Source organism: Notothenia coriiceps, unplaced genomic scaffold, assembly GCF_000735185.1.
Source record: "Notothenia coriiceps isolate Sejong01 unplaced genomic scaffold, NC01 NC01_scaffold00035763, whole genome shotgun sequence".
Lineage (NCBI taxonomy): Eukaryota > Metazoa > Chordata > Actinopteri > Perciformes > Nototheniidae > Notothenia > Notothenia coriiceps.
In genome coordinates this window covers 51,543-77,515 of record NW_011368464.1, presented here as the reverse complement: position 1 = coordinate 77,515, position 25,973 = coordinate 51,543, and the positions used below count along the sequence as shown (strand labels likewise).

The 25,973-nt window shown below is 39.7% G+C and overlaps 1 protein-coding gene across 1 annotated transcript; it reads left to right on the top strand.

The window, feature by feature from the left end:
* Positions 1-2,032: 2,032 nt before the first annotated feature.
* On the top strand, positions 2,033-24,072 carry armh3 (armadillo like helical domain containing 3). Its single transcript, XM_010791774.1, has 25 exons — positions 2,033-2,125; positions 3,108-3,217; positions 3,322-3,378; positions 4,117-4,263; positions 4,903-5,010; positions 5,097-5,189; positions 5,297-5,371; positions 5,478-5,564; positions 6,626-6,682; positions 6,807-6,850; positions 7,348-7,408; positions 7,520-7,566; positions 8,190-8,265; positions 9,167-9,260; positions 12,043-12,144; positions 12,392-12,450; positions 12,529-12,594; positions 13,845-13,914; positions 14,052-14,112; positions 14,200-14,288; positions 15,728-15,868; positions 16,382-16,457; positions 18,423-18,501; positions 22,398-22,514; positions 22,912-24,072. Exons 2-25 carry the CDS (start codon positions 3,116-3,118, stop codon positions 23,002-23,004), a joined length of 2,001 nt encoding a protein of 666 aa, XP_010790076.1. The 5' UTR covers positions 2,033-2,125; positions 3,108-3,115; the 3' UTR covers positions 23,005-24,072.
* The last annotated feature ends 1,901 nt before the right edge of the window (positions 24,073-25,973 follow it).

Genomic DNA, 25,973 nt, shown 5'->3' with positions numbered 1-25,973 from the left:
TAACTTTGTCTCCCTCCCTCCATTTGTGTCAGTTAATGATGTTTTCTCTTCTAACGCTCTCTCATTATATTCTGATTTGCTTTCCTCTCTCTTGCCTCATCTCCTCTGTCTAATGACGCGGTAAAAAGCGAAACTCGTCGTGGAAATTGAGGCGCTCCATGTAGTCTTTACCAGAAATATAGTACCTTGATGGTGAAGTTAATTGACCATGGAACCCATGGGGTCACAACACAGAGGTATCAACTGTTGCTCTAAATTGGAGACAAAACTGTTCAATTTATTTACCCGGAGCAGAAAAACAGGCCTACCACAGAATTCTGCCTTTACTCTCATTCACAAATGTTGATAAATGTATAAATCAACAACCCGCTGTAGTTAATTAAAAAGCAGTTTTTATGCATCTAACACATTTCCTCTGTGGGGTTGATTAGGAAGAAGTCATGTAAAAATGCCATTAAAACGCTGATTAGTACGGAGCCCCCTGCCTAGGGGACATGAAGAAGAAAACCAAATTATTTGAAAAAAAAGAAATGTTTTGCGAGATCTTGCAATACTTTTTGCGAGATCTTGCAAAATCCCGTTGCAGTTTGTAGACGGTCCCTAAGCACTCCTTCCTCTTCCAGCTGCAGATTGTGACCAATTCTTGATTTTTAGCTCAGATGACGGCGCGTATCGAACTGTTCTGATAAAAACGACTCTGTAGCTCGTTGTCTACCTTGCTATGATTGTAAAGTCATGTTTTTTGTATTTTTACAACGTTATGTTCATGAGTTATTGATCCGCGAAATTCGAATCTGTCAATAACTCAGCTCAGAGGGACGTGCATCCCTCGCTCTGAGTGTTCTCTCGAGGTGTCTTTCACTTATGTGAAACCCGTGCCTATTGCCAAGCACTGATGTTATATATTTATTTTTAAGGCCAAGCTCAAAGTAAAATCGATGAACCGCTCCATTGTTGTGGTTTCTGTGTTGCCGAACTGACCAGGATGTACATTGAGCTTTGCGAAATCTCGCAAAACATTTTATTTTTTCAAATAATTGTGTTTTTCTTCTCCATCCCCTAGGGGGCTCTGTAGATTAGTACACATATGAATTCCTGAGATTGGCATCTCTGTCATTTTTTAAAAGTCAATACCATAGAGGTCAATACATAAGATTGTGAAACTTGGGGGCGTAAATGTAAGGAAGTGAGCAGTTCAAACATAAATCTCAGTTCTCTTTTAAGCAGCTCCTCTGTAAATCATGTCTTCACACCATGTTCTGCCCTGCTGATTACATCTAGGATAAACTATTGCATGCTTTCATTATCTCACAGATGGCTTGTCACTCTTTCAATTCTTTTTTTTAATCCTAAACTCTATTCTGCTTGAATCAGACTTCTTTTAATCACCACTTTTAATGGGTATGCAGAGTTCAAAGCACTTTACAAACAGCCACAGGCCATAGATAAAGACAAAACAATCTTCTTTCAATGCCGAGTCTGTTCACTGATAAAACAAAGTCTGATCATCACTCAAAGTCTGTTTTTCCATAGAGATACAAATGTCATATAGAGGTAGGCTATACCCTCTTCTTACAGTATGATTAAACACAGAAGCACTTACTGATGATCAGACTGTCAGAGGAGATACAGTGCTGTATCTATGGCCTTAAGACAAATATAACCCATTTAAAGAGTCTTCATAATATAAGTCTAAACATTTTTATTGCAACATCTTTTCATAAATTAACATTTAATTTCTTGACAGAATAACTAATTCATTAATTGATGATAATGGCTTGTCTACAATTTGCAGCTACTTGCCCTTTAATGCTTTCCTTTCTCTTAAGACCTAAGCAATTATTTTTACTACTAATTTTGTACGTGTTAATTGATTTAGTGCCCATGCATGTGAGGCGTGAATGACCCCAATGGCATTACATAATCCAATAATGTCATTGTTTGGCAATTATTAAACTCACTAAACAGGGCACTCAGTAAACATTACAGGAGAGGTTACTGTGGGGCACTAGGACCACGAAGACCAGCAGCAGGATGCTATTGTTAGCATCAGTATGCTAGCAGAGACAAGTGTTGTCACAGGGATTAATGAACTCCCTTTTTTAATTGTAATACTTGGATTGAGGTAAGAACAAACCACGCTCCTAATGAAGCCATGTTCATAGTGATGTTGTCAACAATAGCACCCTGACATTACATGTTACAACCCTGGTCTGCCAGGCATTAACTTAGCTAGCAATGGGTAGCGTTAGCTTTAGCTGTGAGAATATAAACACATTAGCAGACTTTCGTTTGGTGATGTAGCTACTAATAAACCAGCTGCTCTTCATATGTGTCGAGTGGACAACAACTCATGCTTTTTAACTTAAACACGTTTCTGTTAGTGGTTTACTATTCAAACCGGCTTACTAACGATGTGTCAGTTAGCAATTATTAGCTAACTAGCTAGCAGCCCATCCCTACTTGCTTTAATGATAGTTAACTGTTATATCATGTGTCATCTATTTGAGCAAATGTCAACACAAAATGTTTTATCCAACGCAATATTGCCACCCTTGTTATTTAAACATTAGGTTACTGTGTTTACCTAGCCAAAACGTCTACCTCCATTTGCTAATACTAGTCATACACCATATCTTACCGGTGTGTCACTGAATGACATTTTTGACGTCCACAGTCGATAATAAACAAAATGTAGTAACAAGAACTCTCCAAAAAAGATCATAGTAAAATGGAAGATACATGTATTCCTTTACAGAGCAGTAATGAATAAAGTGACAATCTGTTGCTGAAAACATTAGGCTGCAAACTGGAGTACTGTTTAAGAGTAAGCAACTGTCAATGAATTGATCTCACTACAAAGTGTGTGATATGTATATCTTAGTGGACTTTTTTATTATTATTCAGTACTAAGACAAACCAACAGACGTATTGTTGGTTTTGGTATTTTCATGCGCTTTGTTGGGTGTGACAAAAATATAGAGCATTGTTTACCTTATCCTTTAATGAATCTATCCAAGAGAATACACCTTGTTGATATACGCCATAGCTTTTTTACATAGTTCGGGTCTGCATCCTCATCTACCTCGTTGTGTCTCTTTCCTCAGACTCAGTCATGTCTCAGGTGGAGAAGAAGGCTGGGCTGCTGAGGAGGACGTCGTCCTCTAAGAAACCCTTGAAAGAGAAGGTGGTGCTGATGTATGATGAGATTTTTGCTGTAAGTATTTCAAAAAGGAGAGTATCAGTGATTGAAAGAAATGACAACAGAGAAAAAATATATTTCAAATGTAAACAATCGCCCTCTCTGCTTCTTTGATTTAGAAAGAGGACCCGGCCAAGAACAACCCACGGTTCTGGGATGAGCTGTTTCTTATGAAGGTAAAGTAAATATAAGAAATACTCAACATCTTGTTGAGTGCATATACAGTATGTTCTGCATAAACAAAAAAGCACTGTTGTTTGTGTTGATGACCAAGTGTGCAAGCAGTAAAGCTAAATGAGATATCGGTAATCTGCTTTCAAAATAAAAGACTGTCAAAAATGTTGAAGCAGTAGAAAATATGTATGCAACTTGAAGGAAAAATCGAAAATTATAATATGTACCTAAACACGTTTAAACATTAATATGAGGTTCCTGTGTGCCAAAAATACCGGAGTGCTGTTGTGGGAAACATGTAAATTTTACCTTGTCAAAAACTAGATGGCAAGATGGCAAGAAAACTAGATGGCAAGAAAAATGACACCCACCAAATGGCTAGTAACTGTCAAAATGTAACCATCCAATAATAGATAATCATTGTATTTTTGATGGTGAGTAATGCACGTTTACGAGCCTATCATACAAGCATTTGGGTGGTCATTTTGTGCCCTGATATCTGAAAAGACACACAATATATGTAGAAAAAAGAAAGTTGTGAAGTGCTCAAACTAGAAAAAGTGCTGCACAGATTAGTACACAGTTCAGGACTTTGACAATTGTCAATTTATATAAAGTAGGCTATGGAACTGTAACCCAATAATCCACCTCTCGTATGTGTTTACAATATTCCTTCTTTTGCTCCGAAAAACCACTTTTCCTTGCATTAACTTGTCTTTTGTCCTTCCACCATGTTTAAGGTGAACCTGGAGTACCTGGAGACCAAGTTGGAGACTGTCGATGGGGAGGAAGTTCAGAAGATCCAGGATAACATCAACTCTCTGTTCCACCACTGTGTCCAGGCTCTGGGAGAGGAGCACCAGATCAAAGTAGTCAATGCCCTGCAGGTAACTAAAGCTCAGGAGGACCACCTGGACAGCAGGTTACATTGCACATGTCTCCATCTCATCAGTAGCACCTGAAGTATAACACACGGTTTACGTTAGCCGGTATTTACCAGACTTAGACCAGAATAATCTGTCAGTTAGACAGATCTGAATTTTTTTGCAAAACGGGATCAAATCAACACTTGATTTCAAGTCGGCATCAGCAGCATTTGATTACAATGTTATGAGCCATGCAGGCCTACATGTATTTTGTTGCATTTTTTTTTTTTATTTCATATGAGAAGATATTGGCCTTAAGCTGAGGGAATATATATATATATATATATATATATATATATATATATTGTAATGTAATGTATATATATTTTTCAATAAAATATAAATCAACATTCTTTGATAATGTCATTCTTTATATCCTTTTTATAGATTGCTTAAAGGCTCAATAATAAACACAGGTAATATTTGACGGAATTTCTAGTTAGTCTGGAAAATGTAAATCTTTTCGGACTAGTTTACAGGCACTAATTTGATCTAACTGACCCAGAAATCTAGTATGCTGATGAGCATATAACTGTTATTATTCCATGAAACATGATATTTGTCACTCTTCTTGAAATGCTCCTCTGCCTTTCTTCCCAGACCCTCTGTGCACTTTTTCGAGGGGTTCACCAGAAGAACAAGTCTGCGTCTGGCTTCGACATCATCAACATGCTCATGGGCTTCGACAAAGCTGAGCAGAGGATGAAGGTGTGTGGGGAAAATACCCTGAAAGGTGAAACAAAGGAATAAAATAGATGATTCACGTTCATTCATGTTGTATGCTTTCCCTGTAGGACCTGATGGAGAGACTGGACAGCCTTCTTTGTGGAGAAGGCTCAGACAGTCTGAAGAGCCTTTGTCTCAAACTGCTGCTGTGTCTGGTGACGGTGAGTAATATCAAAACAGCAAGACTAATCATAGAGCAAAAGGTCATGCTTTTTGTGCCGTTAAAAACCTATTGAATATCACTTATATGTGAATGATGCGTTAACAGGTAACGGACAATATTAGTCAGAACACTATACTGGAATATGTGATGATCAACAGCATCTTTGAGGCCATTCTACAGGTAAGTGTTTAGTAAAAAATATGTGCAGCATACATTGGAGATTTTTATTTATTTATGTTAAACTGTTTCTCTCCTTCTGAATTGGTCATCTCTGTTGTACTTGTAGATTCTGTCAGATGTGTCCAGTAGAGGGCAGCATGGTTATGACGCTGTGGTCCTCCTGGCCCTGCTGGTCAACTACAGGAAATATGAGGTGTGTACATATGCTGTGGAACTTTAATTGTCCAATACAAGCAACTCTAGAAGTCTCTTTTAATACTGGATTCAGTTCAATTCATCTTATTCACAAACAGATACCTATACAAGTATACTCATAAGACGTAATTGAGATATCTGAAATGGGACATCCCTTTAAGCTGTCAGAAGTTTGTGAATACGGGCCCACAGATTAAAAAGAAAGTATTTAAATATATCTCACTAACACATCTGGAATTGGATGGAGTTGATGTATTATACAGCTGAAACAAACACCTTACCATTAACCAAATGCCCTGAAAATGAAATAATATATTACTCTAACTACTAACTTGTCCCTTGAGGGAATAGAAAGTAATTATTTTTTTAATTATAGTTTTACAAAGGAAATGATGCAAAGCTCAGACTAGAAAAATCTCCTGAGGAAACAAGCTCAACCATGAACGCATCAACAAGGATGTTTGTGCAGCTGAAAGTACATTTGTATTTGGCTCCACATGAGCATGTGACCTCGGTTAAGTCAGGTATTACAGACACACTTGTCCTACATTTGAATTACAGAGAAGCAATCATGCTCTCTGAAATGAAATGACTTCCAATCTACGTCCCTCGCAGTTATTTCCTAGAAAGGATAAGAGCGCCAGTGTACGGGGGGATTAAGAGGATGAGCAGTGTTGGATGCAGCCTCATATGTAAGCAACCAAAGCAGCCGCACAAAGAGCATATACTCTAGGAAAATATGTCCTCAAAAATGTTTGAGATGGGGTAAAATATGCCTGCAACGGTCGGCAGTTGAGGTATTTAGGTAAGTCTAACTAGTACAAATGTAGCCGTTTTACAATCCGGCATCACACAGGCTTATCTACCCTGTTTGTTTCAAAGAAAACTGAGCTCCATGTATGTTGTCGTTGCTTTACTGAGCGTAAGAGGCACTTTTTAAGCCTATCTGTAGGTGAGGCGATAAAATGAAAAATAAAAAGCCCTATTGTCAATGCAGTATTAATATTTGTGTCACATTTGAAACATTTTTAAATGTAATTGTTTCTATTCATTTTTCAGTCTGTGAATCCATACATCGTGAAGCTCTCCATTGTGGACGATGAGCCAACACTGGATGTAAGTATGCTGTCACCACCTGTCCCTTCTTAACGCAGAGTAACCACCAGTAGTAGTAGTAGAAGTTTTACCTCAAGTATATAATCAAAGGTTTGACTGAAACACCTGATGTTTTCTTCCCCAGGGAATGGGTATGGTGGTCCACCACGCTCTGACAGAATATAACAGGTGAGATCTCAAATATGCGTCAAAAACATTTTTAACAATGCAGGCCGTTCTGTGCCGAGGCCACTGGCGTGATCGGTTTATTTTGATGTCTCGCACAAATGTTCTATTTCTATTCTCCTGTAAGAAAAAAAAAGAAACAGTTATTTATATCTGACAGTTTTCTTTGGCAGTCTCCGGTAATGTTTTTTGGATGAGGCGAGGTCTGGAAATTAAAATGCTGTTTGTGAAGGAAGTCTCGTCTGCCTGCGTGCACAGACAGGTGAATCAAAGTGATGGATGACGGCTCCACACAGTGCATTGTTTTTAAGTGAATGTCCCTTAGCTTAGATAATAGGCTGTGGGGAGAAGAAGGAGATGTTGGGTGACTGTGTGTTATGCTGTGTTTGAGTTAAATCATATATCTCTGCTGTTGTGTAGCCCTACCTGTCTTTAATTTATTTGTCATTGTCTCCACTTTCTCATGACTTCCTGTCTTTGTCTTTCGTTCCCCTTTTTAGGCAGTACAAAGACAAGGAGGAGGAGAACCAGGGTGGGTTCTTCTCCACCCTCACTAGTATGGTAAGATCATATTGTTAACATATTTAAAGTACATTTATTTTGAATAGATTGCTTTTTCCTCCTTTTGGTTTTTATTAGTTTTTAACAGTGTTTGCCTTCTTCTCTCCGCAGGTGGGCAGCATGTTTATAGCCGACGCAGATGAGAAACTCTCTGTACAGTAAGTCAAAAGTATACGGTTGAAGTTACACAAACCTTTATGCATTGTACTCGGCACCTTCAATAAGAGAACAGCTGCAATTGTTTTGGCTTTATTTCACTTGAATCTGAATCTGGTTTTTGACCCATACTTTAAAGCTTTAACTTCTATAGCACAGGCTCACATTTGATTGGCTTAAGACACGACTTCACCATTTGTCGGGGCCTACATTTACACATGTTGATCATGAACATGTGTCTGGATGAGAAAATATGAAAACTTCTTGAGAGGTACAGAGTAATCTGTGTATTGCTGCCCAAATTGGAGCCAATTACTGGTATTGATGAGGAAAGTTTAGGGATGTTGTTTTTACATCTGTAATGTCAAGTCATTTATCAAAATATAATATAAAGAAAATGATGTACCATTAATTACACACATTGTGCCTTAGTTAATGGTACAGATACTTAAAAAGGGTTACCTGGTGAGCCATGAAGTCATTGTTGATAACACTTGAACTCCTCTTGAGCTTCGCTGGATCAAAGCCTGAGGATTTCCCCTACCCAGTCTAATGTCATGTGATGTTTTGGAGATCTTACTTCATAAATGAATGAGCTGACCTTTAACTTCCCTTTCCTCTCAAGGACCAATGAGGCGATTCTGCTGGCTCTCTATGAGGCTGTGCACCTCAACCGCAACTTCATCACTGTATTGGCACAGGTAAGATGCACCACTTATCATTACACTGTACATATGTACCCTGCACAAGGGTCTGCATAGCCTAAGAACCTAAATGAGTCAAGTTTCATCACTCACAATAACTAAATCACAAGTCCCAGGCTCATACAATATAATACGACCTTCAAATAAATAAAGAAGTCAAATAGTGACTTTCTGCTTCTGCTTTGTTTCTGTCACAGAAAGTGGACTTCAATGTGCGTAGCAAGATTAGTCAAAATCAATACTTGCCAACCCTTATTTTTCCTGTCTGCATGTAAAGCTTATAAAGTATCGTGTTAGTTTTTATAATTTGGCAAACTTTAGGTTGAGCTTTAAAACATTTTTTTAAAGCTTTTCCTGAATCCACGTTCTTATTTTTCTCTATGAATAATTGCAAATGTCTAATCTTCTGATGATCGTAAAAAAAAAATAGAAGACAGTGGTCAGAAGAGAGAAATAACAAATATTGCATTAATGTACCAGTGATGTTAACCTGTGATTGGAACATATTCCTTCAAATAAGTTGACTTTGTTTCTTTTATTAATCCCTGTGGAGACACTGAAATTCACTCTTTCAGCCATCTTAAGAAACTTACTGAATAGTGAGGATGCAGTTAAGAAGCCTCACACGTCTCCGGAATAACTTCCATTCTAAGGCCATTAAGCCACTGTGATGCTCTAACAGTACTGCAATTAAATACAAATCTCCTTAGAAGCTATGATTAATGTGTTTCCATTACATGTTTTTGGAAAATCAGAGGTAGACTCTTCCAGGCTCTCTTCTCTTAGTTTGTGTTTGAATCTCCTCTCCAGTCTATACTGTTGTATTCTCCTGAACATTATGGGACACGAGGGAAAGCTGTTCTCTATTAATGACACATTTGTTTTGGTCTATCAACAGAGCCACCCTGAGATGGACATCCCAACCACACCCACCACCCCCACCCCAACCACACCCACTACTCCACTGGGCACAACACCGCCATCCTTAGACAGTAAGTCATACACTCTGTCATATGTTTTATTATGGAGGACATAGACTGCATGACATATTGGAGAAGTGTCAGGGATGGCCACAGCTTTCTGAAGGGAAGATCTCAAGTGTAAGGGACTACTCTTTCTAAATCTACCATTATGTCAATTTGTGGATCCACATTTTCGGGGAAGAAACTAATCGTAACTCCATGTTTCACCTGTCAGAGCATATCGATGGTTTTAGGTTATGCAGTAGAAAAACATGTTTCAGTTGAAATATTTATGGTAAATCCTAGTGTAAACTCAGCCCGGATGTTAGCCTTTAGCCATACGTACATGCACAAAAAAAAGTTTGGAGACCTGGGGCCTCATTTATAACGCCGTGCGTAGGATTCACGTGGGAAGGTTGCTTACGTAGTAGAAATCCAAAAAATAGGTACATACATTTTCCGACATTTTCCGATTCACCAAACATTGCGTACCGGTGAGGAAAGTGCGTACAGCACTTCCTACGCCTGTTTCCCTTTTATAAATCACAATCGACTCGAAATGCGGTGCAGCTTTTTCGGGCTTCACGTAACGCCCATATTTGCCTATAAATAGTCAATGAAACGCCCATTCATTCATTCATTTTGACTGACTTTATGAAGAAGAGAGCAGGAAATCTCACACCGTGTCAGATTTTGGTTATTTTGGGGAGGTCGAGATAAATCCTATTGTTTGGTGGATGCAGTTTGAACCAGAGTAGCAGCATGGAGGTCGGATCACCAAAATAAATAAATAAGTGGTCCGAAAAAGGTTAATGACAAAATAAATAAACATAGCCTTCCTCAGGCAGTGTGTTTGTACCTGGGACAGGAGACCCCCCCTTGATGAGAAACTGTAAGAAATGATCGGGGGATCCCTCCGGAGTGGAGTCATGACGACTGGATCTGAATTATGTTTTCGTATTTGGTGGTTTGTGTCCCAGCTGTCGATCAGCTGTGCGCAGCGTCTCCACTGCAGCAACTCTATATCCACCAGTTAAAGGAAATACATCTAATGTGTTGTGTTATATTAGCTGTACAATTGACCATATATGATGTTCTTAGTTTCCATACCTCCTGTGTATTATGAGCGACTTATCAAGTCTTAGCAAACAGCATAAAACATGATTAAACATGATAGTATATAAAACCATGCTCGTATCTACAACCTATAGAAATGCAAAACGGCGTCAGTTTAGACGTAATTCTGTCCTCCTGCTTACCGCATCATTTATGAGAAAACATTTCATAACATTAACACAACATATTCGAGGTGGTTTTAAATAACATATCCGTATTTATTTATTTCTCCAAGTTATGTTTTTGTTTGCACTGAGGAGTCTCAAACAGGCGTTTGTTAAATCATTTTAAGATTGGCTTTAATCAATTTATGAAGATTAATTCTTCATATATGATAAATGAGAGGTAACATTTTATTTATGGTATTATTTCCACATATTTCTCTCCATTCTTCCTTCTGCCAACGGTGTCGCAGTTTCTCATCTCTCCCATTTTTGTGCTTAGTGCGTACGCATGGGTCAGAGTTTGCGTGGAGGACCGCATGTTTTCCCGTCAAGTTAGTTTTTTATAAATCGCAAACATTGCGTAGAAACTGGCGTACGCCATTTTTTGAGCGTATATCCCTTTATAAATGAGGCCCCAGGACCTCGAAATGGATTGAAGGATTTCTAAAGCTATTTGGCATCCCATCAGATCTCTGCTTCTTTGCCTAAATATAATCTGACCAGTGTTTTTACATACATCTTTAAAAACTCCCCCCCTAACTCCAGCCTCGGGTTGACATACAGAGGCTCACATGCCTTGTCAAATATTCAATAGATTTTTTATGGTTATCCAAAAGTAGAAAGATGCTCATTCACAATACATTTCGCTTCTAATTTGGTTTGATTGCATTTTAATAATCAGATAACTCCAACACCCGAGCCTGCATACTTATTATTATCATCTCTTTAAACTTGAGCGCATGGCTGTCACTTCACTTCATATTATAGCCATCATGTTGGAGAAGCAGGTCATTCAGCATGCACACACGCTGTAACTGTTAAAAGGTTCATGTTTTTCTATCTCTGGCTGGCTCTCCCTCCATCGCCTCGAACTTAAGAGCTATTTTCTGTATGAAATATTAAACTACAGCTTGAAATACAGATGAATGTTCCACATGCAGCGTGCATTGGAACATGTCATGGGAGCGTCAGCACTTAGGATCCTCCGCTCCGACCAGAAACATTCACACACACAATTATGCCAGCAATCACATCTACCACAGTACGGCCCCATGTGATGATGTGTGTGTTTGACAGTGTTGAATCTTCCTGTGGTGTGGGGAAGAAATATCAAATGAGGGGATTTGTGGCGAAAAGATATTAGTGAGGGCTCATCATTTATCCATGAAACAAGTTGTATGTTTGAGCGAGCAGAGATTTTAAATGGATAAAAACGCTTGTCTATACAACGCGCCATGCTACAGTAGCCACGGTAATGAGACAAAGACATCCATTCTTTTATTGTTTTATCTGCCTGAATGAGCCCTCCATCTGCCCAAACAGGGGCGACAGATTCTTATTTACTCCAGTGTGTAGACGGTAGGATTTGCGTTCCAGCTCATGTATTTGGGAGGTCATTATTTATGGAATTGCTGACTGCACTATTCAAGTTTGATTCATTATTATTATTTACATTTTCTCTGTTATATCTGTCCTTTTCCTCCCTAATATTAAGAGAGTTTTTAATAATGGGATTGTATCTTCCTCTGTAGTGATGAACAACCCAGAGCTGCCTCTGGATCCCAACCTGCAGACCAGCAACCTTCTCATCACCTTCCTCAAGTACGCCTCCATTGTAATGCAGGACACTAAAGGTAAACATCATCTCCTCCTCCTCCTCCTCCTCCTCCTCCTCCTCTTTGTCTCTGTCACTTTACCTTTATATAATGTGTCATTCTTTCATTGTATATTCTCTACCTCTGTCCTGACCCGTCCTCACGTAGACGCCTTACATAGAAGTGATAAATCAATGCTGTTCTTCCACCTATAACCTTCAGGAAACAACTACCTGGCCCTTTGTTTTATTTCTACCTGTTAAGAGTCTCATGTTTGTGTTTCCAGATGAGCATCGACTCAACAGTGCCAGACTGTGCCTCATCATCCTCACCTGCATAGCCGAGGTAGGAAAGGCAACATTATGTGTGTGTGTCCCCCCCCACAGATTGTCTCTGTTCTGACCTCTCCTCTGTGTGCCACAGGATCAGTACGCTGATGCCTTTCTTCATGATGACAACATGAACTTCAGAGTCAATCTCCACAGAATGGTGAGTAAGTGAGTGAGTTCATAGTCAGATAATACACTAATTGATTTACATTTTGAGGGGACACTTTGTGTTGCTTTAGTCAGACTTTGAATGTAGTTATTTTCAGTAAATAAATACAAACGATACTTATTATTCCTCCTGTCATCCACCTCTCAGATGATACATTCCCTGTTTGTCAAGCAGATTCATATTTGTATTCATCTAAGAGAAATCAGCTTTCTCGATGTAAAACTAGATTTGTAAATCATATTTCTCTTACCCCAAACAAAGTTTCTCGTCTAAATGGTGTTATGAAATTGGCTTAATGGAGAAAGCGGACTTTACCTCGGTTATTTAACTCCACGTAAGCCCACTACCTGATGAAGAAAATTATACTTCATTATGTTTCCTCAATTTGAGTGACACGTCTCTTAGGGCTGCACGATATTGAAAAAAACTTACATTGCGATATATTTTTTTCCCCTGCGATATATATTACATTTTTTTTAACTATATTTAACCGGATGAAGGATTTTAGTCACGGACGTCTGGATCTTAACTGGTTGACTCATCATACCTTAAGTCATGATCTAACATGTCATGATAATGCACGTTGCTTACCCTCAAATAAGGGGGTTCATCTGTGAATGAAGAAGAGAAGAACCTTTTTGTATCCAAAATAGTTCCGGATGGCAGATGTTGCTTTTCTTTTTGGAAGTAAATCTTAATTCTCGCTGGTATTGTCCTCCTGTGCCTCGCTCATTTTTTACCGGTGTTTTGATGGACTGCAAACTAGCGGGGCGGGGCCTGCTGTGATCTGATCAAGAATGATTGTGATTGGTGGTTTGCTGTTCATGCAGAGCCTGCATGTCACTCACTCAAGTACCCCTGGCATGAGAGCAAGTTTTCCTTTTGTAGTAAGCAGCAAAATAATTGTAACATGACATGTTTGAGTTAATTTACCTACTTAATATCGCACGTCCTAAAAAAAAAAGGAAAAAAAAATATATATTAATATTTTTTTTAAATAAAATCGCACATCCATGCGATGTGAATATCGCGGTTATCGCCATGACACGATATATCGTTCAGCCCTACCGTCTCTACAAAAAGGGAAAAGATTGCGCATTAAGCCAGATATGCTACGTATTAAAGATGTCTTGTACAATATTTGTTATTAAAATTGAATTGTAGAATGCTGGTATTCATCTTATATATGAGCATTTACATACCTATATTCTATATTTTAATTCTGTATATTTGTTTTTCAGCCGATGAGGCACAGAAAAAAAGCAGTTGACAAGAACATCCCTTCACGCCCGCTGGTGTGTGCAGTTCTAGGTATGGGAAACATTCAAACCTGTTTTTTTCAAGCAGATACCTCTGATTCTTTTCTATTTGTAAGGCATTCTTTCACTGGATGTTGCATTATTGCAAGATTCTTCAAACAGGGATTCATTTTCTCCATCTTTCTCTAGATCTGATGGTGGAGTTTATTGTCACTCATATGATGAAGGATTTCCCAATGGATTTATACTTGTGAGGACACACACATATCACACACATATAACTCACAAAAACAAACAAAACAACGCCATCACAGCTGTGTGTTTGTTTCCTGTGCAGGCGCTGTGTGCAGATCATCCACAAACTCCTGTGCTACCAGAAGAAGTGCAGAATCCGATTACACTACACCTGGAGAGAGCTCTGGTCAGGTAAAGACGCCCTGCTTTCTCTCTCAACCTCATTCACAGAACAAGGAACTCACGCTTCTATTGGCTAGTGCTCCAACACATTGTATAAGGGCTAAGGGGCGGGACATCTCTAACCGGTTGACCAATCACAACAGAGTCAGCAAGGCTAACCAATCAGAGCAGCCTGGGCTCTGGTTTCAAACAGAGGGTGAAAAGAGGTGATGCAGCACAGGCAGTATGAGAAAAATAAAGAGCTTTTTGAACATTAAAGCATGGAGACATGTCACAGTAGAGACACAACATACACATTTGAAACCTGAACATGAGCATAAAAGGGCTCCTTTAACATGTCACTCTCAGAATGAACAGTAATCACTTTTGATTATCACCAGAATAATGTAAGGATTATGAGGGTTTTTTGTTATGGCTAGTTTTATCACTAGTTTCAATCATTTCAACTTTGTTTCATAAAAAATAATTTTGAGTCTGCCATTCTTTGCAAATACTATACTATGCAGGACAAAAACTGCTCAATTCCTTCTAAAAGGTCAAACTTAATTGATTTTGGCTGCAAATTATTTGTCATTTTTCTCAGAGATTATGTTTTAGTAATAAAATAATGTTTTGTTTTGCTGGGGACCACCTTAAAGGTGGGGTAGGTAAGTTTGAGAAACCGGCGGGAGATACACTTTTTGTTATATTCCATGGAATGCTCTTAACATCCCGATAGCGATGAATATCTTAAGTGCTTCGACAAAAAATCCATAACAAATTTAATCTGTGGAAGCCATAGTAATGTATAAAGCACGGCCAATCATCTGAGCCGGCCCGGCTAAAATAACTGGATGGCCTACCTGCCTGTCAGCCTTCCATCTGTGCACAAACTTATCTCGTGCCCTCATTGGTCATGTGCGCGTTCGTGTGTGTTGGAGGAGGAGCTCTGTAAGGAAGTGGCAGATTTGTTCCGGCTGTGTATTTTCAAATTCTAGCGCACTCGAGCTGGTTTCTCCAAAATTACCTACCCCACCTTTAAGAGTTGAGTAAATAGTTGATGCTTTTTGCAATTTCCCCTGAAGTAATTGGTTCTGTTGTTTTTAGAAATGTATTGCATCATTGAGATTNACACAACACACACCACACACACACACACACACACACACACACACACACACACACACACACACACACACACACACACACACACACACACACACACACACACACACACACACACACACACACACACACACACACACACACACACACACACACACACACACACACACACACACACACAGGAAATTAGTTCCACAAGGATGCGTGTCGGAACTCCTTTTTTGTGTGCGTGTCCGACGAGGAAAGAGACTAACAGGCTGTGTGTGCAAAAACTGATGCAATATGAATTATATAACTTTTTTTTTGGTTCCTTTGAAAATGAATATTGTCCGTCATCTAATGTGTGTCTCCTCATCAGGTGGTGAACCTGTTCAACATGTTTATAACGTACGGCGACACGTTCCTGCCCACCTCCAACAGCTACGACGAGCTGTACTATGAAATCGTACGAATGCACCAGGTGTTCGACAACCTCTACTGTATGGGTATGTTGACTTGTTTATACATTTAGATCCCCATTAGCTAATGTTTCAATACAGTTTAGTACACTTACTTACTCACAAAAACATATATAATACCTTGCTAAGACACACAACAACATATAGAAACTCTAAGCCTGTCTTTTTTTACATATACTGCTTTATTTAATAGTCCCATGTTTTAAATAATTGAGAAATAAAATGGCAGTGATTAACCCGAGCGATTGTATTTCCCCTACAAAAGCTATTATTCAAATAATGTCAGTCTCAAATAAATAGGCTAAAAATACAATTTGAGAGAAGCTCTTTGGGGTTTTCCCTTTCTTATAGTGTGTTATATAGGTTTGTGTGCATGTAAATGGTCAGCAAAGGCTAAAATCCAAGAGTTCCCTCCACAGGGAGTTTCTCGACAGCAAAACTTCCAAGCCCTTCCTTTATCCACAGAGGAAAGTAAATGTGCGTAATTTTGACATCATATGTGTATCTAACTTTGTGTTTATGTCCTTCTCTGCCTTCTAGTTCTGAGAGTATCAACCAACACGGGCCAGTGGAAAGAGCCAGCCAGTAAAGTCACGCATGCCCTTGTCAACGTTCGGTAAAAACACACTCAGCACACAAATGCTGTACCCTAAGAAGGAGAAATATATTTTGATTAAAGGGAATTTAAAAACAAGGATTTGATTAAGAAATCTCACATAAAGTGAATTAAGTTAAGTTTTTAAAGGTCCCATGTCGTGCTTTTCCAGTTATTACCCGTCCCCTTGTGTGTTATGAAGGTTTTTATGCATGTAAATGGTCTGCAGAGTCACAAACCATCAAAGTACACCCTGTAGCGAGTAAAACACTAACACTAGTGGAGCCTCGCAGAGCCCCTTCCCGCGTCCATTCGCGATGTCTCGCAGCAAGCAGGAAACCACACCAGTAAGCCAGCTCACACTGACAGCTCCTCGCAGCAGCGAGCTGACCAATCAGCAGTGGCGGTTCTAGACCAATTTGACTGGGGGGGCCACTGGGGGGCCAGTTATTTTCTGAAGGGGGCACAATAAATGCAGGATGAAAAAGAGAACTAGACAGTATGAAGTAATTGCGCATAAGAAAACAATGCAATACAGTTATTGGTATTTGTTTCAGTACACTTATTTATTTCAGATATATCTTATAGTTATTACTGTTAGCTTCAGCTTAAGTTATAGTACAATTTTTGCACTAACACCATATCATATTTATATAAAAATAAAGGCAATGAACAGTTACATCTCTACTTTACATCTACAATTACAAGTTAACTCACCTTCAATTATCGTGGTAGTCTCTCGAAACGTTCTAAACACCGCTCTAATGGGTCCTGAGTGCACCGTTCTAATGGGTCCGACTAGAATGACGAATAACGTTAGTTCCGCCTATTCCGTCATTCAATAAATCGTGTAATAAATCATACATTTTTCATCTTTTTCACTTTTTTCACTTTTCATTTTTAGGGGGGCCACAGGGGGCTCAGAGGTCAGTGTTAGGGGGGCACTGGTCTGTGTTGCCTGAGTAAGGAAGGCAACACAGGAAGGCGGGGAGGAAAACCATTTTTTAATAATAATATGTGGAAGAAAATATGAATAGTTGAATCAGAGAGGAATATAGAACCCACAGAAATATTAAATGTGTGTGTTGAATTCAATTAAGTGAATGGACCAATCCCATTATACTCCCACCAGCTCATTCCTCCATACGCTGGCTCATACGTTAATGACATAGGATTACCACGATGGAGAATTCTCTGCATTTTCCTTAATATAATTTATTTGATATATGACTCGTCTAAGCCAATACCAAATAAGCCATTTCATCTCACAGCTGTGCTTACGGCATTAACTTATATTTGAAATATAAAGCAGTATATATATTTGAATTGAGAAGAAATTGAAAACGACTGAATAATTTGCCCTCTCCTGTAGAATATTATATAGATTTTTGTGCATTTAAATGGCCTGTAAAAGGCTAACATCCCAGAGTTCCCTCCGAAGGGAGTTTCTCTCCCACACACTCCCCCCATGCCTGAAACACCTCCATTGGACTCCTCTGTTTACTCCTGTAACATTATGACATCACTACGTAACACCCGCGCTTCTATTGGCTAGCGCTCCAACACGTTGTATGTGATAGGCTAAGGGGTTGGACAGCTCTCAGCGGTTGACCAATCACAACAGAGCCTGCCAGCTAACCAATCAGAGCAGACTGGGCTCTGGTTTCAGACATAGGGTGAAAAGAGGTGCTGCAGTATTAGAACAATAAAGACTTTTTGTTATCATTAAATCATGGAGACATGTCACTGTAGATGCACTAAATACAAATAAGAACCTGAAAATTAGCTAAATATGGCCTCCTCAAATTTTTTCAAAATGCTTATCTTCTTACCTTCAAATATTATGTTATTATTATTATGTTAACAAGAAGTAACCTTATGTTTGGCTTTTTTTTTTATAATCGTGTGTAGGTATACATGTTGGTCATTTAGTTTAAATCATTGGACTTGGGGAAAATCTTCATGTTGCTTAATCTTGTCTTTCAGGGCCATCGTAAACCATTTTAATCCCAAGATTGAGTCGTACGCTTCTGTGAACCACATCTCCCAGCTCTCAGAAGAACAGGTAAACACAACACACTTTTCCTTTTATACTTTAACAAAAAGTTCCTCGTAAAAAAATAAAATAGGCATCATGTCTGGGGACGTTTTGCCAGAACGCCACGGAAACCTCACTGCTGTCATTTCAAAAGTAAATCCTATGCATTTTTTAGCACACAATGGCAAACGCTCAGTGCTTTGAAGTGCTTGGCATTTCTTTTTGAAAGAATGCCTAATCATCATGGAGTAGTAACAGTTATGTGGCAGAGATGGATGACTCACACATGCCTCATTGTGATGAGACACGGAGAGGAGCCGCTCATCATCGGGGCTGATTCACTGCACAGTGCACACAGTTCAGACAGGTGGGAGGAACCTGTTCTCATCAAAATGAACCCTTCAACACTGCACTACAGACGGTGAAATACACACTGAGTGTCGCGGCTTCTTTCCTTTCTTCCCTTAAGCCACTTAGATGCCTTTAAGACAGATATTTCTTACGCTTTATCTTTTAATTTATTTGTTTTCCCTATTGTTTGGCATCTGATGATGTGTTGAAGTTATGCGACTCTTTGTTTTTCAAAATACAATTATTTTCACAAACATTCAGCATAGAAAATAGGCCTTTACAAAACTCAAACAAATCAAAAGAGGCAAAACTCAAATAAAAATGATAAACAAACTTAGACCTTCTTTCTATTATGTTGTTTTTAATATATTTGTATTCAGTCTCAACTGTGTCTCTTAAAGGCTGGCATCTTGGGAATTGTAGTCTTTAATAGTCCCTTAACTACAGATGACAATAATAGGACTTTTCCTCAAAACTAAAAACTGTCTGTAACACTGAAATGCAACCTAATAGTTTTCTCCTACACAGTAAGACAATAAACGTATTTTGATAGTTTTAAACAGTTTTACATAAGCATAAATATAGTTCAGTTGTAGTGACTCTTATATCTGTAGCCCTGGTTTTGAAAACTCATCAACAAAGCGTCCAGCTTTTTTAATGACTCAATTTTCCCTGAGTTATTCTTTCATCGTCAGTGGGAACACTTGAGTCTGTAAGGGAGCTGATATGACCGTTGTGAGCTTCACTTCAGGCGTTCTCATTTATGTCGAATTGTTAAGGGTAGGAAAAGAGCCAGAAGAGTCCTTTTTTACAAGCTGATAAGAGAGTGATGGATTTGGTCATTATGCTCTCCAATTACCTCTCTGCTTTTATCTGCGAGATTTATTCACAACAAAGAAGGAAGGCAGCAGTTAGCTCTGGTCTCTAATGCGGCTTTCACACAAGCGCTTTTCCCTTTCTAGCTCCGAGCTAGAGCTTTTCTGGTTCAGCTCCGGTTTCCCTTTTCTGCTCCCGCTCTGTTCACACCGCCCAGAGCCCGACTGGTGCAGCCGCTGCTGCGTCATGACGTCACCGTTTAAACCGCTGATTTGCTCCCCAACGGTGTTATGGCGCTCACAACAACAACAACAACAATAATGGGGGACTGCGTCGGATCGATGATCCTGTTGCTTTTAATCACACGAAGCCAGATTAAATTAAATAACGACTTCTCGGCGGCAGTGTTTCAGCGGCATTTACCGACCGCTGCAGTGCTGGCTGCTCTTCCACGGGAATTTATTCTCCCGTTAGCTCCCGGTTAGCTCACACTGCAGCGGCCGCTCTAAAGTATTCACTGTCTGACTGTCACACAAGCAGCTGATACATATCCCCAGTTCCCCTTAAGGCCCAGATACACCGGCCAGTCACCTGAGAAGTCGCCGACACCGACTGTTGCGTCGCCGAATACAAATACGATTTTTTGGAGCTGGAAATGAACCGGATTCCGGAGCTAAGAGGCGGCGCCGCTGAGGTGTGAACAGGAAAAAACGGTACTTTTCAGGCTCCAGCTCCAAGCCGGAGCTGAAAACGCGTTGGTGTGAAAGGGGCATGAGAGCAACTGCTGGACTAATATATGATTTCTTGCTTGTGATATTAACACCCCTATCATTAGATAAAGTCACTTTTTTCTTGAACATTTGTTATTTTTGATCAGTGTTCTTGTCCTCATTGAGCCTCATTTTATGCTTATACTGTACAGATGTTGTATGCCTGTGTTAACAAATACGACTCAAAAAAGGATATGAACAAGTACAGACATTTTACGAGACGTGTAAGTGCCCAAATAACTGTAAAAAATGAAAACACCCAAATTGGCTCCAACAGTTACCTTTTAACGAATTTGAACTTCTAGCCAGTTGCTTATTAACACATCCTGCAGATACAGAGCAACAATATCATTCATTTTGAGATGTGTTTGTGACAACTGTTTACTGTTTTCTGTTGTGCACTTTGAGGAGAATGGGTCTTTAGAGATTCTTTTTCTGAAAACAGCTGCTTACATCCAAAAACGATGCTATGAGAACGATTAGCCTGTGTGTTTTCACGAAGAGGCAGGAGAGAGTTGAGTGAAGCACATTGAAAGCTTTCAACTGAACACAAGACAATTTAAATTTTGCCTCAGCCCAAACAAAATAACGCTCAAAGATAATGTATATACTCATAGGATTTCATTCAAAAATCTTGCATCTTATTGATGAACATTAGGGTAAGTGAAGTTAATGTAACCAGTGTCAGACACTTAAACATGGATTAGTGGGTGGGATGGAGGTGGATATGTGTTGAACTTTGGTCCATTTGAGGGACATTTACAACAGTTACATCTTTAGAAAATACTCATATGTAACTTAAATTAAGTTCCTTGTATTTTCTCTTGACATACAGTCCTCGACACACACTCTCACAGACACAGCTGAACTGCCTGCAGCAACTTCACTCCCCCCAGTGACAGTAGAAGATGGATGGCCTCCAGAAACACACAGCGTTACAACATTCTCTGTCTCTCACATACAAGTCACTTCACACACACATGCTGCTTCTGTTCACACACTGCAGGATAAAAGCATGCACACAACCATATCTGCTTAGGGAAACAGAAAGTCGCTCAGCGGAGTCGGATTCTCCAGTTTTTCCACTTTCATATTTTTTGTGCTACTAACAAGTTGGTCATGGCTCACGCGGAGGGGAGGAAGGCCATCCTTAGTGTGTGGGTGTGTTGGTGTGTGTGTGTGTGTGTGTGTGTGTGTGTGTGTGTGTGTGTGTGTGTGTGTGTGTGTGTGTGTGTGTGTGTGTGTGTGTGTGTGTGTGTGTGTGTGTGTAAGTAATATAAGAGGTCTGCTTGGGGGCTATTTCACGGTTGAATGAGAGGATGGCAGGGGAGGGAGTGTGGAGAATCTCTGAATAATTACCTCTGATTTCAGCTCACCTTATCTCAGCTGGACTTTGAGGCATGTGTGTTCACGCACATACTGCACACACACTGTACACACTCAAACACACATATGCGTTATGCTCTGTTTGACCTTTCTGTGAACTATTGAATCCTTACCCAAGGGAAAATGCTCTGATTGTGAAGTCTTACTAAATCTCATTGGTACGAAAACACACACTCTCATTTTTGTTACAGATTCAGAACCATTCAGCTCATCTGAAGAAAAAAACAATTTTAAAACAAACATTTTTATACAAACCTCACGGATATAAACATTTAGTGCGTAATTTTGTGGAGAAATTGGACTAAACCATTTTATAGAAGGTTGACTGACTTTTTTTTTAATCAGTCGACAGCTAATTTGTCCTTTTTTCCAAACGAGCATATCCCTGATAAGAGTTGACCCTGATGATAGGCAGTTACGTGGATAGGAAAAGATAGATCACTCATGAATAAAGATGTTGTAATGAAGTATTAAGCACAAATAAATATTTGACTGCTTGGTGACAATTCAGTGTTCACTGTGCGATGCATTAACCTCCCTGTATTATGGTGTGATGTAAGTAACACAGTCGTCTTCGTTTCCATTCTGTTCCTCTGCTAGGTGTTGGAGGTGGTTCGGTCCAACTACGACACACTGACGCTCAAACTGCAGGATGGTTTAGACCAGTTTGAGAGATACTCGGAGCAGCCCAAAGAGGCCGCCTTCTTCAAGGAGCTGGTAAGAGACGAAGAGCAATGTATTCTGGGTGATGAGGAGTTTAATGTAGTCTTCTGAGATTCAGGCTCTGTGGGGATGTCACTTCATATACAATTTCAATGATGAGGAAGCTTGAGGAAGATTTTAAAGATGCCCTATTAAGCTTATTTTCTTTCCATATCCTGTGTGTGTTGTACAGCACAAAATATAAAAAAAATATATAACCCTGAAAAAGAGAATTAGGGTCCCTTTAAAGGGGTGTTCCTCTGATTTTATTGCAGTTGGAAGACTTGAGACAAATATAAATAAACAGCACAGGCTGAGAAACTCTAGAGTTGAATTGAAGTCAACATCAAAGTGCAAGGCCCACAGTTTGTTATCCGTTTTACTTTGAATGTCCTTCTCTGTGTGTCTCCAGGTGCGCTCCATCAGTCTGAATGTGAGGAAGAACGTCTCTCTGAACACGCTGAGTCAGGACGTCCTGCTTAAAGAGTTCTCCACCATTTCATGAGACTCAGACACACACACACACTGACACACACTGACACATCCAGCATCCTTCCCCCTCCAGAAAGACATACCCAGTGCATTTGTGTGCGCATGGACATGAACACATATTTTCACACAAACAAAACCAACAAGTAAGAATGGTTCTTTCCCCGATTTGTCTCGAGCCCTCACCTCCCTCATGTCACAATGGAAACAGACACTAACAGGCTGGAGGCACCCTAAGGAAGGACCTGAAAACTTTCCGGACTAGTTGATATGTGTGTGATCATTTAAAGGAAGTGCCCGTATTGCACTGTTCCCTGTGTGCAAACTGCAGTATTGGCTGGACTGTTAAGTGACACATGAGAGTTTGGATTTAACAGAATTCAAGTATTTTCAACCCAGGTGTTCATCTCCAAAGGTTCTGATAATGTTGTAGGTAATCCTGCTGTTTAAACGCATAACAGTACAGATTTATGATTTATCTCTCCAGTAATTATTTCAGAGGACTTTGACTTTAAACTTTATGTCAACCTGAGCCTCTTTCAGTTTGAACCCTGCTGTAAATCCTCTTTCATTTGATCATTAACTCTTTCTTTTTGGCTGATGATGGTTGTGGGAATGTTATTGTAAATCTTTACATGTTCGAAACAAATGTACAAGTATTTTGAATTTACTTGTTTGCGAAACGGTAGAACTTTGAGCTATAGTTATCTTGAGAATGCTCTGGAGTGATGACATTTTTTTTTAATGTTGTGGCAAACCTATTTCTTTTGATCAAAGCCATGACTAACATTCACTACTGCACGCACACGAGTCACGGTCTCTTTCAGTTCAATAAATGTGTCTGAATGTGTTGAGTTTGAAGGAAAACTGTTCAATCAACGGTTATGATCCATTGAATTGATTATTGATGGTGTGTCTTTAGCACATTGAGTCAGTTTAGCCAGGAAACACAATTATTATTGACTGGAAGCAGATCTTAATTATGCAATTTTCTTCAAGTGTAGGGTCTTGTTTCTTTCATCTCTTAACTCCTGTAGGTTTATTTATGTTTCTTTTTTAAATAAAAGTTTGTTTCCTAATACTCCACCGGTGTTTTCTATTGACTTTTAAACTTGCTTGTATCCCTTATACTGTAATGGGTTGTGTCAGAAATTTCAACTGGAAATCACCAAGGTCGGAATTCCTACTTGAAAACTCAGAGATACCTCGCCATACCTGAGATCATCATTCAAGATGGAGTCTCTGCATTTGTTAAGATATCTAATGTTAAGAAAACGCTTTGATAATATAACATTTTTGCCTCTTCTGTATTATTGTGTCACATTAAATCAACTGTGCATATGGTACTGCTCTTCTTCTATACGTGGATATTTTTCAACGATGTTTGTATTCACAAAATACCATAGAGTATCAAGCGGTATTGCTAACAATGGCTAAATTAAGTGACTGCTAAAGCTGTTACCAAGGCAAACAACTTTCTCGGGCGGCCATTATTTTCCGACTTGTGCTCTTGGAACACATTCAACTCGTATGTGACATCACTCCCAGTTCCGACCTCCTACTTCCAATGTAAATGGACCGCGGCTTCAGTCCGGGAAAGAGTGCTGGAAAGTCTTGAACAAAGCGTCGAACGATGTAGAAAGACAGACACGCAAAGCATTGTGGGGATTTGAAGGACGCGAAGTCTACCCATGTGCAGCCTCGAAATTACCCCCAAACCAAGGACGTGGCCTCGGTGGAATTCCAAGTATGCTGGAGATTGGAACAGTCCTTCGGCGGCACTCGATGACGTAGCATCCTTGAAATATTGGCTTGGAAGCCAGAATCTTCGAGATTGAGGCCGTTTCTCAATCGCGAGGATGCTTGCTTGGTAGCACATGTCTTCCGAGTCACTTCCTTCAGAAGCTAGGCAAGAATCCTTCCTGGCATTCGGAAAATGCAGAGTGGAACAGGCTAGCAAGTGTGCAGGTGTGCGTCATATGAGAGGCCCCGCCTTACATTTTCCACCACAGATTTGGGGAAATTGGTCCGTGCGCAAAGCATTGTGGGGATTTGAAGGACGCGAAGTCTACCCATGTGCAGCCTCGAAATTACCCCCAAACCAAGGACGCGGCCTCGGTGGAATTCCAAGTATGCTGGAGATTGGAACAGTCCTTCGGCGGCACTCGATGACGTAGTATCCTTGAAATATTGGCTTGGAAGCCAGTTTCCTCGAGATTGAGAAACGGCCTGAGAAACGGCCACTGCCACACTTAAATACTTGTTTGCCAAGGTGTGCTGATGAGATGGGAAGGGCTAGCTGAAGGTTTGAGGGGGCGGGGTCAGTGGAAAATGAGTGGGATTCAGCAAGCAGGGCAAGAAGCAGACTGATATACAGTGGGGCAAAAAAGTATTTAGTCAGCCACCAATTGTGCAAGTTCTCTCACTTAAAAAGATGAGAGAGGCCTGTAATTTTCATCCTAGGTATACTTCAACTATGAGAGACAAAATGAGAAAAAAAAATCCAGAAAACCACATTGTCTGATTTTTAAAGAATTTATTTGCAAATTATGGTGGAAAATAAATATTTGTCACCTACAAACAAACAAGATTTCTGGCACTCACAGACCTGTAACTTCTTCTTTAAGAGCCTCCTCTGTCCTCCACTTGTTAACTGTATTAATGGCACCTGTTTGAACTCGTTATCAGTATAAAAGACACCTGTCCACAACCTCAAACAGTCACACTCCAAACTCCACTATGGCCAAGACCAAAGAGCTGTCAAAGGACACCAGAAACAAAATTGTAGACCTGCACCAGGCTGGGTAGACTGAATCTGCAATAGGTAAGCAGCTTGGTGTGAAGAAATCAACTGTGGGAGCAATTATTAGAAAATGGAAGACATACAAGACCACTGATAATCTCCCTCGATCTGGGGCTCCACGCAAGATCTCACCCCGTGGGGTCAAAATGATCACAAGAACGGTGAGCAAAAATCCCAGAACC